This window comes from Erpetoichthys calabaricus, chromosome 17, assembly GCF_900747795.2.
Source record: "Erpetoichthys calabaricus chromosome 17, fErpCal1.3, whole genome shotgun sequence".
In the NCBI taxonomy this organism is placed as follows: Eukaryota; Metazoa; Chordata; class Cladistia; order Polypteriformes; family Polypteridae; genus Erpetoichthys; species Erpetoichthys calabaricus.
In genome coordinates, this window is record NC_041410.2 from 14,898,703 (window position 1) to 14,918,421 (window position 19,719).

The 19,719-nt window shown below is 35.7% G+C and overlaps 1 protein-coding gene across 4 annotated transcripts in view; it reads right to left on the reverse strand.

Moving 5' to 3' along the window:
- tmod2 (tropomodulin 2) overlaps positions 1-19,719 on the reverse strand; it is a 60,003-nt gene that overhangs the window by 6,602 nt on the left and 33,682 nt on the right. For 2 of the 4 annotated variants that reach the window (XM_028822411.2, XM_028822410.2), the window contains exons 2-5: positions 11,118-11,258; positions 7,218-7,374; positions 1,037-1,159; positions 352-432 (exon numbers count right to left, since the gene is read on the reverse strand). In XM_028822411.2, the coding sequence (XP_028678244.1) occupies positions 352-432; positions 1,037-1,159; positions 7,218-7,374; positions 11,118-11,243 (487 nt within the window). In that variant the 5' untranslated portion in view covers positions 11,244-11,258. The remainder of the gene's footprint in view (positions 1-351; positions 433-1,036; positions 1,160-7,217; positions 7,375-11,117; positions 11,259-19,719) is intronic. The other 2 variants (XM_028822412.2, XM_028822409.2) reach the window with 1 other exon arrangement.

Sequence of the window (19,719 nt, forward strand, 5' to 3'; positions counted from 1 at the left end):
TAACCCTGCCCCTAACAGCACAAGCATCAAATTTATTTACTGTATATGATAAGCAAATCCCATAAGTCCTAGAGGAACATTCAATGACAGAAACAAAAAATAAAGAAGCCACACACTTTTGACTGGAAGACACTGCCTATGTCAAGCTATGTAACATAAAATTTACATATTGAAAAATATTAAAGGATTTTATACACTAACCAAAACATCACATTTTATTTATATGTTTCTCAGATAAAATAAAACAAATACAAATGTGTGCTGAGCAAACTGAAAAGTAAACTAGGAATGATTTGATACAAAGAAAGTACTAAAAGATTTTTTAATTTAATTTAGTGCTTGAAAACTTACTGCTAAATCCATCTTTACTAGAAAAGCTGCTGCCATCCACATGTCTTGAACTGGTGACAAGGGTATGGACTCCAAGGATTGCTTTAATTCAGAAAGAAAAAATATGATTACAAAGTTATTTTATTTCTTTGTTGCTTACTATTACAATTATATGATTTTCCTCATTAAACAATACTTTTTAAAGATGAAGTAAGAAAAAAAATCAATTTAGTTATATTATTAACAGTAACTTAAATTGTAAATTAATTAATTACACATCAATAGTTTTTGTTTCTTCAAATAACCAACTCACTTAATAAATCATTTTTGATATTAGTTACATTTTTACATACATTTAGTATTTATGTTGTAAATGCTTTATTCCAAGTATTGAAAATGAAAGACAATGTTAATATATTCCTAGGGGTCATGCAATTGTGAGACTACCATACTATATATTATTTTATTCAACTTAATTTCAATAAATTAATATATACAAGGAGACAATTCTTACATTAACAAATTTCCATTTTATTGGCACATGATCCTAGCATAGTATTACACATTTTCCTTAGAGCAGCAGTAATATGAATTTAATAACACATTTTGCTGGTGTTTTTGAAAAACAACTAAATGGTGTTTAAGGACAGATTCATTTATAATTCCTTTATTACACTCAAAAGGACATGTTTTGAATCAAATGTACCTGCTAAATCAGAGAGCTCAGTATCTGTAGCACTAGAAAGAGCTTCTTCCAGTTCTGGATCTAGAGTAGTTGCTTCCTCCTGATGGGTTTCAATAATCTTTTGTTTCGGCACCCATGCTTTCCCTATAAAAAGATGAAATACAACTTACAGTATAAGCATAATGTATATTATGTTTTATTTCAAAGGTTACCTATAAAATAAAAAAGAAATGCCTATCAATAGGCTTACATATAACAGACATCAGAATTCATAAAATGTGGGGCTAAAATCTTCTCATAAAAGAAGAATTTTGCAGAAATAGAGAACATTTAGTTTTAAATGCATGCATTAATTCATTTCCTAATGCAAATTCAGATTATAGGGAGCACATTTTGACAGTGATGGAATCAAAACAAAAACAAACCCTTGATGACACACCAATCACTGAGCAAATTCACACAGAGACACACACACACCAACACACATACACACACCAACGCACACAAAGTCCTAACACTTAAGTACTTTCATGATAGGGAATTAGTAGAAGACAAGAGAATCTACAGAAGAAAAAAAAAAAAAAAAAATACCCAAACTTGGGCAAAGAACATGATCTGATCAGAATTCAAACCTTACCTCCTGTAGTTATCGGCACTTCCAAGCAAGTCTTTGTATACACTGAACATAATAAAAATGAATGGCTACTACTTAATAAAGTTTATCTAATCTAATAAAAAATGACACTGGATGACACAATCAATGAGAATTACAAATAAAAAACACTGCCAATAAGTGTAAAAAGAAAAATAAAATGCATCGGCACACTACAGCAAGCAAATGGTGTCCAAGACTGAAATAATAAAACAAATTGCCACTTTCTAAATGAACAACTCTAAACACTATTAAGGCAACACATTTGCCAGACTGTCGATTGCAAATGAGATGCAGGTGCATGCCTTTAAGTGCCAAGTAAATGAACCAACTGTATGCATCAACATTATAAAAATTAAAGAGCCATGCTTCTCAATGGTTAAGGTGACCTTGCCTAGACTTTGAATTTCCTCTTCCCCCGGCTTTTGAGTAAAAATTCCAAAGACTTCAGAACATTAAACACATATCTTGGAGTGTGAGCAAGAAGAAATATGTTGCATCTTTATACTTTTATCAAGAAGAGGTCTGTGTTAATAATGGAAGATGCTAAAGCAAAAACAAAATACTATGGTGGAAGATAACTTGTTTATTCCAACTCAGCTTGGCAGACAGTTCAGTAAAGGATGCATGGGGAAAAAATGCTAGCCTCTAGAGAGAGTGAAAGTCCAACACTGGGGACAAAATGTAAAAAGGGCTGCAAAATAACTATCTGTGCATCCAAACTAACAGTACTGCTGTTGCTTTATTCAGAAGTATCACAGTTTAGTCTTTTAACAAAAACTGGTTTCCTTTGCAAAGATGTATAGTTAACCAAATGCAGTTACAGGACATGTAGTACATATTTTGTGACAGAAGCATTTATTTTATTTAGGGAACACTGTTTGGCTATAAAAGTAAATCCTCTCTGTTCAAATTAAGATGGGAGACATACTTTTAGATATTATTCAGTGGCAGGTTTTTGGTATCATTTTTGTTTATGGTCTCAAAAAGTTACTTATAATGAAAATCTTATGTTTTAACACAAATAAAATACATTTTAAGTAAAGCTTGTCCTTTAAAAAGGTGGATGGCTGCAGTGTTTACAATGATTTTCATTCTACTTACTTTCTTCCATGCAGAAATGTTGCACAGGGGTTATGATTTAATGTTTCAGTTCTCATAGGAGTTGAAGAAGATGTTAAAACAGTTTAACAATTGCTCAAAAATAATGACTAAAAGTATAACACCAACAATTCCAGTAAGAAATCCTTAATAATGAAAAATTCCTTCTCAAAAACTAAAGATAAGCTTGATCAGTTTAATAGTGTTGATCAGCCTTTTACATCACTTTATTATATATACACACATATATACAGTATATATATATATATATATATATATATATATATATATATATATATATATATATATATATATATATATATATATATATATATATACACACACACACACACACACACATACTGTATATACACATTGTATATACACACACATGTATATATATTAAACTGTTCAAAAATAGTAAGGGGACACTTAATCAGCACACTCCTAACACCAAGTCAATGAACCTGAAGCGATTGTGAATCAACTTCACCTGCTTTGGTGAAAGTGACAACAGGTGTACTGGAGAGGCAATAGCAAGTCACCCCACAAAAAGGGAATGGTTTTACAGGTGGTGGCCACAGACAATTGCTCTCTCCCTATCCTTTCTGACTGATTCTTCTCTAGTTTTGTGTTTTGCTAGTGTCCTTGTCACTGCTGGTAGTATGAGGTGGTACCTGCTGCTGATGGTACATCCATACAGCATGCTGTGTCTTCTAGCACAATCTCAAGAACATGTACGAGATAAAAAGAGATGGGCCATTGCACAAGAAGAGCTGGACGGGGCCATAGAAGGGCATCGATCCAGCTGCAGGACCGGTATCTGCTCCTTTGTGTGCGGAGGAACAAGAGGAGTACTGCCAGACACCTATAAAATGACTTCTAGTTGGAACTAGAGTGCATGTTTCTGACCAAACTGTCAGAAAATAGACTCCATGAGGGTGGCACGAGGGACCAATGTACTCTAGTGGGAACTGTGCTCAAAGCTTATCACTGTGCAGCTCAATTAACATTTGCCAGATAATACGCAATTTGCCGCTCTGCCACAGGCGTCATGTTCTCTTCACAGATGAGAGCAGGCTCACACAGAGCACATGTAAGAGAGGTGACAGAGACTGGAGACGCTGTGGTGCAGGTTATGTGGCCTGCAACATCATCCATAATGATCAGTTTGTTGGTGGGTCAGGGTTGGTCTGGGAAGGCATGCCTTGGAGGGTTACATAGACCTCCACCTGCTAGGCTACAGTATCCTGACTGCTATTAGAAACTGGGATGAAATCCTCAGAGCCATGGTCAGAACTTACACTGCTGCAGTTGGCCCTGGGTCCCTCCTGGTGCAGGACAATGCCCAGTCTCATGTGGCCAGACAGTGTAAGCAGTTCCCGGATGATAAAGGAACTGATGCCATTGACTGGCCTGCACCTTCCCAGACTTTAATCCAGTTGGGAACCTCTGGGACATTATGTGTATGTGCATCCAGCGCCGCAAAGTAATGTCACAGACTGTAAAGGAGCACACTGGTGCCCTGATCCAATTCTGGGAGGAGATCCCCCAGGACACCATGACATTATGTGGAGTGGATACAGGCTCATGGAGGCCACATAAACTACTGAGTTACATTACAACTTGCTGTGCTGAAATTCATGCAAGTTGGATCAGCCTGTTATTTAAATTTTTGACTTTGACTTTCAGTGTGATGTTGAATCAACCCTCATTGGGCTGGTGATTTTGTTTCCATGGACCTTTGTTATGTCATTTTGTTCTCAACGAATTGCACAGTATTGTTCTTTTTTTTGAGCAAATTATATACAGATAAATGTAATGATACTTTTTATTGGCTAACTTAAAAAGATTACAATATGCAAGCTTTTGAGGCAACTCAGGCCCCTTCTTCAGGCCTGAATCACAGGGCACAAGACCACCCCTATAGTAATGCAAGTTACAATATCTGGTAATGTCCGTTACTTTAGTGTTATAAGGCAAAAAGGAAAAGAAGAAGTGAATATATCTAACTGGGGAAATAAAGCATTATTGGATAAAGTGGGATTATACTATGCAAAAACATTTAAGTATACATATTCTAGTTTTGTTTCTCTTAATTTCACACATGCCCACCTAAAGATTGTCAATTACCAACAATCCTCTTAGACATAAAAGTGCCAGACAACATTGAGAAGCAGTATATCTCAATGGTAAGTGGTTTCCATTCCAAGCACAAATCAAAACTCTTAATTACACAAAACAACAAACAGAAGGGTATCAGGAAATCAGGAATAACCTTCAGACAAGAAGTCGGAAAATAAACAGAGGCCTCTCTCTATGCATTCCTCTTTTAACCAGAAAAACAGAATAGCGTAAATATAAAATAATGCCTTTCTCAACAAGACAAGCATTGTACCAAAAAAATTCTTGTGTAGCACACAATGTCACCTAGAAAACTACCAACAGGGTGAGGCTTGTTATTGAAACAAAACAAACGTCAACAGCTACAATGTAAGAGAGTTTGAGTGCCCACTTCTCTCCTATCAAATACATCTGGAAGTGCATAGCAACAGTGAGAGGAAGCCGATATTAAGGACAGCACAAAGCACTATAAACATTACTGATTAATCAACAAATTAAATACAGTTAAGAAATAAAATGGCTATGAGATTCTTAACTACAGGAATGTCAGCAGATTGTTTGTAACACATGTTAACAATAAGAGTGTTATGCAACATATTTTGCAACTTCTGTGACAAAAGCAAAACTATTTACCTCTATAATTTTTAGTGCTAACTAAAAACTTTTTTTTTTCTCCCCAGATAAAGTTGTTGCCAAAACTCATGCTGTATCTGCTCTATTTAGCTCATCCTTCAATGCCCTCACTAGAGAGATGTGTTAATGGCTAAGGAATTTCCCTAGCCACAAATTTGACTAATAAAAAACACATGTTTTAAAAAAGTGCCTCCTTACCAAAATGGCCAAAAAATGAAAACAAAGTGTTATAATCAACTATTTTGAATCTATACAGCATTGAAAAATTAATGATAAAATGACAAATTGGAGGAAATAAAAGAAGAAACCACCTAGAAGTAATAGAGTTTGCAAATCCTTTTAAATTTGTACCCTGTAGACTTAAAAAAGGCTTATGACCAGATCTGTCATGCTACCATATGAAAGTAGCAACAAAAATAAGAGGTTACGAGGCTTCCATTCTATTTCTGTGCTGTAGAACAAGAGCTGTGTTCACAAATTTTGTTATTCTGTTGGACTTAATGTTGGTATTAGACTCCACTAACAATGTGACTTGTCTCATTTCCTATTAATGATATTACTGACATCAAGGCACTACTAAGACTTGGAGAACAAGACGTATGAGTGACCTGAAGTTTCAACTCTACACTTTGTAGATGATGAGGTCTTCTTGCCTCATCAGACTGTGATCTCTCCTGTGCACTGGAGAGGTTTAAAGCTTGGTATGATGCTGTCCAAATGACAGTTCATGGCTCTCACTCAGAAAATAATTGTTGTCTGTATGTAAGTAAGAGCAGAGAAGCAGATTTGAGTGAAAGAGCTGCAGTACCTCAGAATACTTGTTCAAAAGTGAGGGTACAGATGATTGTGAGACAAACTAATTGGTTCAGTTTTCCAAATATTGTACTAGATAATGACTGTAAAGCAGAATAAGCATTTGATGTACTGAATCCCCATTGCCAGCTATAGGTAGTAACTGAAACAACACAAACGCAAGAATAAGCAACTAAAAGGAGGATTTTTCTACAAGGTTGATATGGTGAAGAACTCCACAGTAGAGCAGGACTTTGGATTAGAATCTCTGCTACTCATGAACTGAGAGAGGCATGTAGTTAGGATGCTTCTGGGTACCTTCCAAAATAAGTGTATCATCCATCCATACATTTTCCAAACCACTGAATCCGAACACAGGGTCACGGGGGTCTGCTGGAGCCAATCCCAGCCAACACAGGGCACAAGGCAGGAACCAATCCCGGGCAGGGTGCCAACCCACCGCAATAAGTGCATCATGTAGGGATAACTAGGAGAAGACATAGGACCAGAGCACAATGTAGGGGAATCTCTTTCTCTCAGCAGGACAGAAAGATCCTGAGAAATTTCCAAGAGCTAGACTATATCAAGACATTAATTGGTTTTGTCTGTTCTGACCAGCATGTTTTCAATGAGTTTGTTTCTTTCTTTCTTTTTTAATTAAGTTAATCTTATTGAGTGTGACACACTGCAACCTACTGTATATTAAAATTGTTCTGCATACCTTAACTTTTATTACTACAACAAATTACCTAACAGTGCAATATTACTAAATTCTAACTCAATATACGGTCCTCACAAATGTGTTTTAAAATGATGCTAAAGAGTATTTATACATAACTTTGTAAATCATTCTTGCAAACTGTCTGGAAGAACCAAAAAGTTATTTAGATGTATGGGTACCTTTCTTTTCTCCTTTGAAAGGCACTACATCTTCTCTGTCTTTGTGTTCCAGGGCCTGCTTTTCCAAGAAGGCAAGTAATCGATCACGGTCAAAGGGGCCTGTGGCTGATTTGGCAGTCTGATCTTTTTGACGCAGGCCAGCAGGCAAAAGTGCATTCTGGAATATAAATAGTAAAGTAGGACTCTGTTATGAAACATACAAAATTAAGTCTATTAACTTATGTTGTTGATTAATACATCAAGGTAGCTGTTAATAAAAAATATAGACATGAGTGATTTGATCACTCAGCTCACCAAAACACAGTTTCTGAGTCACTTCTACTTCAAGCCCATATTAAGAGAAAGAACTGCAACTTCTCTCTCACCTCTCTTTCTCGCTTTTTTTTGTTTTAAACATAAGCAGCGAGTCTAGCTGGTAAAGGTCTCATAGGGTCTTATACTTATCACAGTACACCTCTATCCTTTCATTAACTTCTAAACATAAACCGGTATCTTTTTAAATAATCTACTCTCCTTACCATTTCACTTCTTTCTGACAAAAGTGCAGAACACAGAACTGGAAATAAAGCATGCATCAACTAACTTTTCAGCCTGTTTATTAATTCAAATTTGATTCATTCTTAAAAAACATACTTTCACTTGGGATCCAATGTGCTATACAACAATTACAAATACTATATAATAAAAAAAAGAAGTGCAAAACAAAGATAAGAGAAGAATCATGCAGTTTGTTCAAAAATATACTGTACATTCCACCCGTGCTTCTGAAAATACAGACTTTAATATACTGAAACACTTTTATTCTAAAACTCCAGATGAGGAATGATTATTTTTTATTTAATGGTCCTCTTAAAACTAGCATACTAATTTTTCTTGAAAGAAAGCTAGGACCCATTTTCTTCTAGTATCAATGATCTATGAATAAACTGAAAGAAACACAAAGCCATTTCATTGTATCATTAGAGCTTAATACAAGGAAAAAGGAAATGTTCAAAACGGATGTTATGTTACATGTTCAGCAGCAAAAATGGTTAGTGTTCTAATTTTGAAGGAAGTCGGAAAACAAACATATCAAAAGGCTCAACAGGGCAATGATATGCAGCTAAAATATATAGACCCTAAGCACCAGCTATATTAAAATACTGAATCTGCCAAGTAATCCCACTATTTCCCATACATTCATTTTCTATACCTGTTTTTATAGATACAAAGTCACAGAGAACAAAGAGATTATACATTTAGTTTTTGTTTAGCTCTCTTCAGTGAGTGCAGCAGCAGAGTGCTCGGACAAATACTCTGATAAAATGCAAGTATAGATTAAACTAATAACTAAACATAGAATTAGTACATGCAGTTGGATATAAAAGGTCTATTCACCCCTGCCAAAATCACAAATTTTGAGTAATAAAAAAATTAAACCAAGATAAATCATCAGAACTTATTCCAACTTTATTGCAAAATTGCAATCTTTACAAGGAAGGTGAAAACAAATCAGAAGTGTTTAGTAAAAAAAGGAAAAAAAATTCTATACAAATCTTTAATAATCAAAGAAGTGGCTGCGTTCAGAATCAACCAATCACAACACATCTCATCTCAAACAGTAGTTAATATACAACTGACATCAATTAAAGTGGGTTTGATTAAACTTCGATAGAGTCTGGCTGTTCCTGTAGAATTACTTTGATATCCTCTTGGTTGCATCATGTTCCAAAAGCCATTGTCTGCAAAGAGGTTTTAAAATATGAACAGGATCTCATCATTGAAAGGTATCAATCAGGACAGGGGTACAAAAAAAATCCCAAGCATTAAACATCCCATGGAACACATGAAGTTGAGAAAACATGTCTCATCAGTGACTCTACCAAGATCAGGACGTCCCTCCATGACTGATTGGAAGACAAGGAGAAAACTGGTTAGGCATGCAGCAACATTAAAGGAGCTGCAGGCTTTCCTGGCAAGTACTGGTTGTTGCCTACAAGTAATAACAATCAGTCATATTCTTCATATGTCTAGTTTGTGGAGTAGGGTAGCAGAATGAAAGCCTTTTCTAGCAAAGAAAAACATCCAAGCCCAGCTAAGCTTTGCAAAAAAGTATGCCCAGTCTCCCACAACCATGTGGAAAAAATATATTATGGTCTTATGAGACCAAGATTGAACTATTTGGCCATCATTCCAAAATATGTTTGGAGCAAAAAATAACACTGCACATCATCAAAAGAATATCATACCCACAGTGAAGCATGGAGGCAGCATCCTGCTTTGGAGCTGCTTTTCTTCAGCTGGAACTGGGGCTTTAGTCAAGGTGGACGGAATCATGAATAGCTCCAAATATCTGTTTATTTTGCCACAAAACCTTCAAGCATCTGCTAGCAATCTGAAGATGAAGAAGAACTTCACCTTTCAGCATAATAATGATCCAAAGCATATGTCAAAATCAGCAAAGCAGTGGCTTCATCAAAGGAGGATCAATACTCTGGAAAGGCCCAGCCAGAGCCCAGACTGTAAACCAATTGAAAATCTGTAGGGTGACCTGAAGAGAGATGTGCAGAGGAGATGCTCTCATAATTTGACAAATCTGAAAAGTTTTTGCATAGAGGAATGGGGAAAAAAAATTGCCAAGTACAGATGTGCCAAACTGATAAATACTTACCCAAAAAGACTGAGAGCTGTAATAAAATCAATAGATGCTTCAACTAAGTATTAGTTTAGGATTCATCTTGGTTGCATTTTTTATATACACAAAATCTGCAGTTTTGGCAGGGGTATGTAGAATTTCTTATATCCACTGAACGGTGTAAAGATAGATTTATAAAAAAAAAAAAAAAAAAAAAACACACAGAAAACTAAGACTAGCATAAATGGAAACCAACAATACCCATCCATTAATTGATTGTTGAACCATGGCCATTTGACAACAGAGGAGGTCAGAATTTTAAGAGAGAAAGTCAAAGACAAAGTCATACACAGACAGAGTCCTGGAGACCTTGGCCAACTTGATACCCACCACTTCCTGGGCCTTCTTATAGTATTATCCTGACAATAACAGTTACAACTTCACTGCACAAAACTCATATGCACACAAATTAGGCCAGATTAGATGTGTTATACCCCAAAAAATTATGAAAAATGTTTTTTTCCCCCCTTAAAAAAATAAAATATTAAAAAAAGGAGTTTTGACTAGTCCAAAATCAGGGACCAAATATAAACTCTTCTCAAAGTGAATTTATTAGAGGTTTACTGAATATTTCTTTGAGAGAATAAGGTCAAGAAAATGGATTCCTGGAAGTACTGATTGGTCCACTGACTCTGCTCTGTATAACTTTGAAAATGATCCTCTATTTTGTCATATTACTGGTAACCCTGTCACCTCCATAAATTATTTGTTCAAGACATGACTAGGAGCAATGCAGACAGAGAACATCCATTTTCCACCCTGCACACAAATTTTATTGTTAAATATATTGTTAGCATTTTGAGGGGAAAGGGCACATAGAGAAAAAGCAATACACAGAGCCTCATAAAACAGGTGCAGGTTGCTATCACTCTGCCTGCTAGAACTGATGTAATACTGGCAAAGCTTGTGTTAAATTTAACATTAACAAAGTTCAACATCTCATTGCTGTCTAGATCTTTCTTGGTATGGAGTACTATTTTTTCTGTTTCATGTGAAATCCTCTTTTTGCTACACAAATGAGCTAGTTATGCTAAGCAAGTGTGCCTTTTCAAACCTTAATGGAGAATATTTAGTTACAAAAAATGTAGCAACAGAAGATCTACTAGCAGAACCAAAATTCATGGGCACAGAGTTGCTGGTGTTAAACAAACAGGGCACTTAATTCTTATTTATATAATTTTTTCTAACAGACAAACAGAGCTCCATGACTGAATCACTGTACTTGCCTCTGGATCAAGCTCCTCTAGAGCACTTTCCAGTTGTTTCAGCTCATCTTCTGATAGCTTATTTAGAATTTCATCTTCATCAATCTCCTTGTACTTTTCCAAGTCCCTTCTGAAAGGCAGTTCCATGACTGGGGTCACTGTCTATGTGAAAAAGGAAAAAAAAAAGTTTAGCAATTGTTTAATTCTAGAACTAAATTAATTGCAGTCTAAACTGCACTGGTCAACAAGCATTTTGCTACTGGGATTCTTACAACTGTACTTTAACAAATTTCAATTGCTGACTCCAAATATGAAAAACGTTTTCGTCCAGCACATCCCATTTTTTAGTTATGATATTCCATGTCTTGTACAACTAGGGTGACTGGACAGTAAAGGCGATGCGTTTCAGCATTTAAGAAATAAGTTTGGTCTCGAGAAAAGTAAAGCCAAAATTAGGGAAGATGTTATTATTGGCCCTGAAATCCGTTAACTGATGCTTGATGAGGAGTTCAAAAGGAAACTGAAGCCAACTGAATCAGCACCCTCATTCGTGCAGGTTGTCCAGAATTTTCTTGACAGTCACGGAGCAGAGAATTATGCCGAGAGTATATTAGCTTATGGGAGCCAGAATGTCACTGAAGACACATTTTCTACATTCTCATCTCGACTTTTTCCACCAAATCTAAGCGATGTCAGAGAGGAGCATGGGGAAAGATTTCATCAAGATACAAAGGTGATGGAAAACCGATATCAGGGAAAATTTACAACGAATATGATGGGTGACTACTGTTGATTCATGCAAAGAGAGACGGATGTGCAGTACAAGTGCAAAAGCAATTGCCTCGGATAATTTTGAGCACACTGACCTCGTTTTTATATTGAGGTAAATTGACATAAACATGTTTTAAAGGGTCTCTGGTATCGTCTTCTGGTTTGTTTTCAGAATAAACACATTCAAACAATTTTGGTGGGACAGAGTTCAAACTCCAGATATTATGTTGATATATTATATTGATATTCAAAAGTGTCAAAACAGCAATGATGTGTATCTTAAAAATCTGATGTGCTAGCTTAATTCCGATTTCATATGTGAAAACATAAAAACAGAAAAAACATAACAGAGAGCTGGTCTGAAGTTCCCAGTAGCAAACAAAAAATATTTTTATAGACTAGTGTTAAAATCTTGAAATGCAGCTCTTCAGATACTTCAATGTTGAAGGATAAAAGCAATACCATTACGAATAACAGGAGGTAGACCAGAAAGAAAATGTTGGGTAGTCTTGAAATCATTGGTGCAACTAAATCTCTGTTCTATGCCTGTATAGATTGTTTTTAGTATCTGTACAAACTGCTAGTGCTTTAAAAACAAAATCATCTTTGGACAGATACTGCACTGAAAGGTGTTATATAAATAAAATATATTCTTATTACCATCAATTATCATTATTATTGTTAATTAGCACTGCTGTTTCACAGCCCTAGGTTAGAGTCTAATACCTGTTACAACTGTTATTCCAAAGACTTAGAGATTTTGCTGATGGTTAATGGTTAAGCATTCATCCATATTTAAGAATTTCTTTTAAATACAAATTAATTGACTTTATGACTAAGTCAGAATGGAAGTATACCACTTTAGCCAAAAATTTGGAATAACTAAGAAAATAAAGGCAAAATGTGTTGGAGCATAACATGATTTTGGCAGAATATGTTTTGGTCTGTCTGTTTTTCCACAAGACAAAATAAAAATACAGTACAAATATAGAGACAGTTAGAGAGGGAGAGATAATATCACAAGCTGAAAAAAGCTCTTTCTGTAAGATAAAATAGAGCCATTTCTTGACCAACCCTGGGAAATGCAGAAGCTAGACTGGCAGACTTTCATATTTCCACATGTGGAGACTATAAACCTTGTAAATGAACTCTACACTGTGCAACACAAATATTAGCCCGGGTATCACATATAAGCTCACAATCACAGGATAAGTTTTAAGCCAGTAGACAATAATTTATGATAGAAATAAATCAATCAATTCAATTTAATGTGAATAAAAGTAAAGCATTACATGTAGGAAGCAAAAATGTTAGATTTGAATAGACCATGGGAGATCTGAAACTTGAACGTGCCCCTTTATGTGAAGGATTTAGGAGTTGTAGTGAACTTGTCACTACCATTAAGAAGGCTAACAGAATGTTAGGTTGTAGGACATTATAGGAACTGTCTACACTTGACTTGGTGTTATCTTGGGGGATTTAAATGGATAGGACTGACAAGCTTTGTTGGGCTGAATGACCCGTTCTCATCTACATTTTACTAACTGAAAGAAGATAAGCTGTATCCCAGTAAAACAGTTTTTTTTTCAGTTCTGGTAATCAATATAAAAAGACAATTTTTGTAAAGAAAGATGAATATTAAGCCTAAGTTTACATTTTGCATTTAATGGAATCTTATTAGTAGAATGAGCTAGATAGTTCCGGATAGTAGGAGCTACACAAATAAATGCATGTAAACAAAGACCTCTGCATCAAGATTACTGTTTTGGGGATGGGGAGGGGGAAAAAACTTCAGTGTCTAGTAATCAACAAAACAATGATGAGTTTCTTGAATTATAAACATGAGAACATGCTCATTAGGTGGCTAAATGAAAATAAACACACAGACATTACAGTATAGGAGATCAAGCTCAGAACCTTGGCAAACCTCATCATAATGCTCAAGTGTAAAGCCTCAAAATCTTCTGAAGCTTTTTTTATCCAATTAACAAATTTAAACCTATTAAGATTTGCTTTCAAAAGTCACATTAAATCAATTCCCACTGATGTTTTATGGAGAGTATAACTGTTATGACATGTAACACTAAAATTTCGTCTTTTACCCTTTTGCATGATGTAATGGTGTGTGTCTGTGTGGTTAAGGGGGGCATAACTAACAACAGCCTTTAAATGTGGCCAGTCCTACTGCCTGCCTCCCTGCAGACTTCAGCTTCAGAATTGTAAATGATCTCTCTGTCCCACTACAGCACAGGGGGTCAGTGGGGGTGGGGAAAGGAACACATTTTCATTATAACTTCCAAGAAGGCGGGTTCATTTCTGTGGGAACGCAAATTACAAAAAGGAAGTTTGGAGCCAGATAAAAAGTTAAACTGCCTGCTTTTAATCATGCCTCCCAAAATAACTGCACATCTTTGAGGAACATTTTATTCTGGGCAAAACTATAACATTTCTAATAGGTGGCGGCTTATTAATTCCAAAGGGTATGTACAGTATCACTAAAAAGAAGGAAAATCCTATATTCAATTAATGGTAAAGATCAACATTAGAAGCTCTGTCCCATTTAGAAGAGCTGACACTTTTTTTTTTCCTATATTCACTTATTACTCTATTTGCTTATTTTTACTAGGTTTAAGTTTTATTCTGCTGACCATGCTCTCTTTCTCAGGGGTGGGGATTGATTTGTTTTCAATCCTATTCTTGTAAAATTGATGTATTTGTATGGAATGTTGTGTGATTTCAATAAAAAAAAGAAGAACAGCTGACATAATACAATATATTGTGCATTTATCTCAAGTACAATGTTTCATGACATATACAAATTGTATGGCATGTCTTGACATGGTTGTTTCCCCTCCCTGTCTAAGCTAACGCACACCTTGTCCATCATTAGTTGTGAGGTAATTACTACAGAAAGATGAAAGTTATAAAATAACAATTAAAAAAAATAGCAGTAAAGCAAGTTTAATTACTTTTTGCAAGATGAAGACAGAAAAGGCAAAACATTACAATAGAATCACTGCAGTGTTTTATTTATTTAATTTTTTGCTGTTTTGCTAATGGTTATTGCTTTATCAGTCAATCATTATTTTTTACTTAAGTAATATGCTACACCATTCAATATGAATGGTACAAAAAGGAATATAAAATATGGAAGTACTCTACTTGGGTTTAGTGTAAAGACAAACATGATTATTAACTAACTTTATGAGTCAAGAGGGAAAGTTTGGGAGCATGCACTGATTGAGATTCAAGTGCAGCCATGCAACGGGTGACACTTCAGCAACACACTGAACAGTGTCAGGTTTTTTTTACAGCGGCTGGAGTACCAATCCTGCCACCAACCCCCAAGCTGGAGAACTTGCTTACAGGCCTGGACGCAGAATAACATCATACCCAGGACGGAGCAATTGCAGGTTAAGGGCCTTGCTCAGGGGCCCAACAGAGTAGTCTCACTTCTGGCGTTTATGAGATTTGAACCGGCAACCTTCCAACAGCCGGCAGCCACAACTCTGCCCAAATCAAGGAGTATATAACAAATAAACAGAACTGCCGCATTAAAACATGGATCTGAATGGAGACTGTAGTTACAAAATAAGAATGCATCTCCTTCTATATCCAAAAAGTCTGAACCCCATAGAAACTGAACTGAAAACAAAACTCTGAATAGCCATAGCAGTCTTCGCCATAGGAAGGAATTGCTGTGAAACTGGGGTCATTTGATATGTGTGAGAGAGAGAGAGACAAATGATTTTCAAGTGTAGCAACACAGAAGACAACTTCACAAAAGAGATCTGACTACCCCCAAGAAACACCTTCAGCAGGTCTCTCCTGGTGACCGATAATGGCTGCTGGGTTTTGTTGAAGTTGGGCTTTTAATTAAAAGGCAAAGTCTGTATTTTTATTAAGGTCTTAACTAGATCGGTTTCCCCATATCTGCACTATGAATTTAAAAATCATCATCAAAATATCCCACAAGGGCAGCATAGTCTATATGACTATACTACTCTGGCTACTTTTTTAATGTTCTTATGAGCCGTATGTTAACATTTAATTTCATAAACACGTATCCCGATATTATTGTTAATTTATACACACAGCTCTATATTCAGTATCCCTTGAGTCCTCCAGTGGAGCTGTATTCCTTAATTATGATGACACAATGCATCATGCCAATGTAATTTCTAGGAGTTTTAAGACTGTTGTGTCAAGTGCAAAGATTTAGATGTCGGAAGCTGGCTATGTTACTTGCAAGTAACAAACTTACTTAAACACAAACAATGAAACAGTCAGCTTTGCAATGTGTATGCTAAAGTGAAACCTGATAAGACAACTTATAAACTATTTTTAAAACCTGACAGAGAGCATCACAATAGCTAGATGGAAGCTTATAATGAAAGCATTTCAGTCGTGTGGTAGAATTATCTGCCGATTAATGTACATTTGGAACAAAAACCTCCAGCCAGAGTGACCTTCAAGGAACTGAACGTCAGAATCCATTCTGACATAGTTTAATATTATAATTACACTGTGGTAAAGGACAGCTTGCTGGTTAAGGCAACTGTGCATGGACATAAAGAAAAGTAAAGCATAAAACATGAAGGATAGCAACTACTATGAAAGTGCAAAATGAAACTCCAAGAAATGAATGACACTGCCATTTCCAGAACTGTTGAGCTATTATCCACTGGGTCACAATGAGGATTGATAAATTATATAGCTAAGAAAGCAAAAACAAGAAAAACCACCAATTCCAGTTACAACCACTAGAAGCAAGCTCCCCACCCACATCCTGTCCTAGACAGAATGACGAAATAATATGTTCAGTGAAACAGCAGTATCAATAGGTTCATTCTATTCTAGCCTCAATCCAAGTTTCAGTTTCAAAATTTTAAAAATTCTAATTCAACATAAATGAGGCTATACAACAGACATATTGGAAGCGTAGTCCTAAAGGCAGAAACATGTGGCTGTGTGAACCAATTTTTATGGGGGTGGGGTAGGGATATTAATCACATGCAAGTACATTTGACCCACCCTTAAAACAGTCATGAAGCAGAAGTTATAAACTGCAGTAACAGGCGCAACAAATCATTCTTGGCACAAGGAGCAAAAGCTAAAAAGCCACATCATAAAACATAAAAAAAAATATTTTACAACTACTTTCCACATGAAAGGGAACTAATTTACACAATAATTAGGGAAAGCCAAGCAGTCTGTTTTATTTTAGAGAGGTAAAATGATGAGTAGCTTCAGTACAAATCTTTTTATTCAGATAAAGAGATGCCAAGTTTTAGTCAGAAAACACATCTAAATATGTATAATGTATCCTTATTATACCATAAACATTTTTTCTTAGTGTACTGTAGATTCTAAAAACCATATAATACTAACAGCATAGTAATATTTTCATTTTAATTCTAACATGAACTAAATATTATTTACACTTAAAATGTTTAGTTTTAGGGCTATAAACATTAAGAAACTTGTGTATTTATTAGTTTGGATTATGAATTAACTTTTTTTTTAAACTTTGGATAAGAAAATGGTAATAGGCTGTAAATGAAAGACTACTAAACATAAGCAGATAATGAAATTTAATTATTATTTGACAGTAGAGGACGACTTTACAAGTAATAGACTTTGACGTATAAAAGTTTAATGTAATAAAACAGACCCTGAAAACAGAAAGAAAAAAAAAAACAAAGAAAAACAAAACAAATGTGCTTCATGAACAGATTGAATATGTAGTAGTGGTAGTGGTGATGGTAGTAGAAGCAGTAGTGCTGTCACAGGTACATCATCATCATCACTAGTTTATTAGTCTACCTCCAGGTTTATTGAGGTTAACTGGTTGCCCCTACCCCCAAATCTTTTTTCTGCACACTTTAAGGTCCTTAGCTCCCTTTGGGATGAGACCCAGTCTTTCATATCCTAGGGAACCTCTTTACCCAATCATACTCAACCACTTTTATTTGCTTCTCCTCAGTATAACACATATTGCCTCCTTCCCAATACATTCTCTTAACCTCGGCATTCATCTTCTCACTCTGTGGCATTCCACAAACACAACTGATTATTCTCTTTCAGTTCTTTCTAGATAGATAGATAGATAGATAGATACTTTATTAATCCCAATGGGAAATTCACAAGCTTTGCTTCATGTTCTGACTTCACCAGCCACGTTTCACTCTCATAGGGCATGCTACTCATCACACAGCTTTAAAAAAAATTTCCTTTATTTCCAGAGTGACTCCTTTAGAAATAAGAATGGGGGACAGCTCCCAGAATTTCTTCCACGTATATCTCGCACTTGCTATCACTGCTATCCCCACACCGCTAACATCTCATAAAGCAGGAGAACTTCCCTACTTTTTCCAAAACAATTCCATTGCCTATATCTACATTTACAACATCAGTATTCTGTATCCTTTACATGCACTTTTCACAAATTTGCCGTCAGCCTTCTACTCTTTCCTCCACTGCATCTTTTATGCACCTACTTTCAAAAAATCTTGCTTAGGATTAAGTTTCTTTCAGTGCCATTATTACACTTGCCAAACAGTGATGCAAACCACATTTCTAATATTCATACTAGTGTTGGATTCATGTTAAAATTTTGACTTTGGTACCAATACCACCTTTTATACCTAGTACTGGTACCTAAAAAAAGTGCCAGTATGCAACCATTAACTTCCATTGCCAAACTTACTATAATGCTAGTATAGTACCTAATTAAAAATTTGGAAGTTTGGTATTTGTTTTAGTACTGGTATACCACGTGCCACTAAGTCGCACATCATCATGTTGCACAGGTCAGACAGTCATTCTACTCCAGGCCCTCCTGCTGCCTTAAACATTTCTGACACCACTCCATCTTCAGAGCTTTTATAGCCTCATCTTTTGAAATTTTACAGCTCAATCCTTCTATTTTCTCAGAAGAAACATTAGCCTATCCTGTTCATTCCCCTCGTGCAGCAACTTCTCCTTTACTGCACTGTACTTATTTTAGGTATCCTTTATCCCATTACCATCAATCATGACGTGCCCTTTGTCATTTTTTAACCAATTAACACCTACTACACCCTGTCTTTCTAAAGCTGCCAGCTTTGGGATACTGAACATATTTCTGTTTCTTTCCTCATTCTACAGCTCACTTATAAACTCCTGTATTTTTCACTATCACGATTGCTCTACTGGCATTTCACTTTGCTTCCTTGTAGATCATATCACCTGCTGCCTTTATTTTCCCCAGTCTTTTACAGCATTGCCTCAATTGCCATCTTTTCTTCAGCACTCCACCACATTTCATTGTGTCTCAGCAGTCTCTCTGTCCACCCATAGAGGACTTCTGTTGTTATAAACCATTCTTTCTCCATTGTTATTGCACTTGCCATTCACACCTGATGCTTCCGATACTTCATTTGCCTTTGCTACTAATATTTCAACAAACTTAATTATCCCACTCTCCTCCTCCAATTTCCAGACCTTTGGCCTCAGGACTTGCTTCCTTTTTCTTTTCTTTATGCCTTAAAACTAAAAGACCTTCGACAACTAAGCCAAGTTGTACTCTTACTTGCATATATGACCAACACAAACACGTAGCTACTACTTCTCTCGGGGACCATAATAAATGAGACTGCAGTAAAACACACAAATTCACTGTAATTAATTTAAAGATGCAGCCTACATAATTATCGTGAGATAATTTAGTCAGATTGGTCTGTGACATTGAAACATAAGTCTTGTATAAACATCACACATTCAATGGAAAAAAGAAGAAAAAAAAAAGTACAGTGACAGTAAGTAGGTGAGTTTTCATTCTACAGAAAAACTACTGAATTGCAGAAGACAC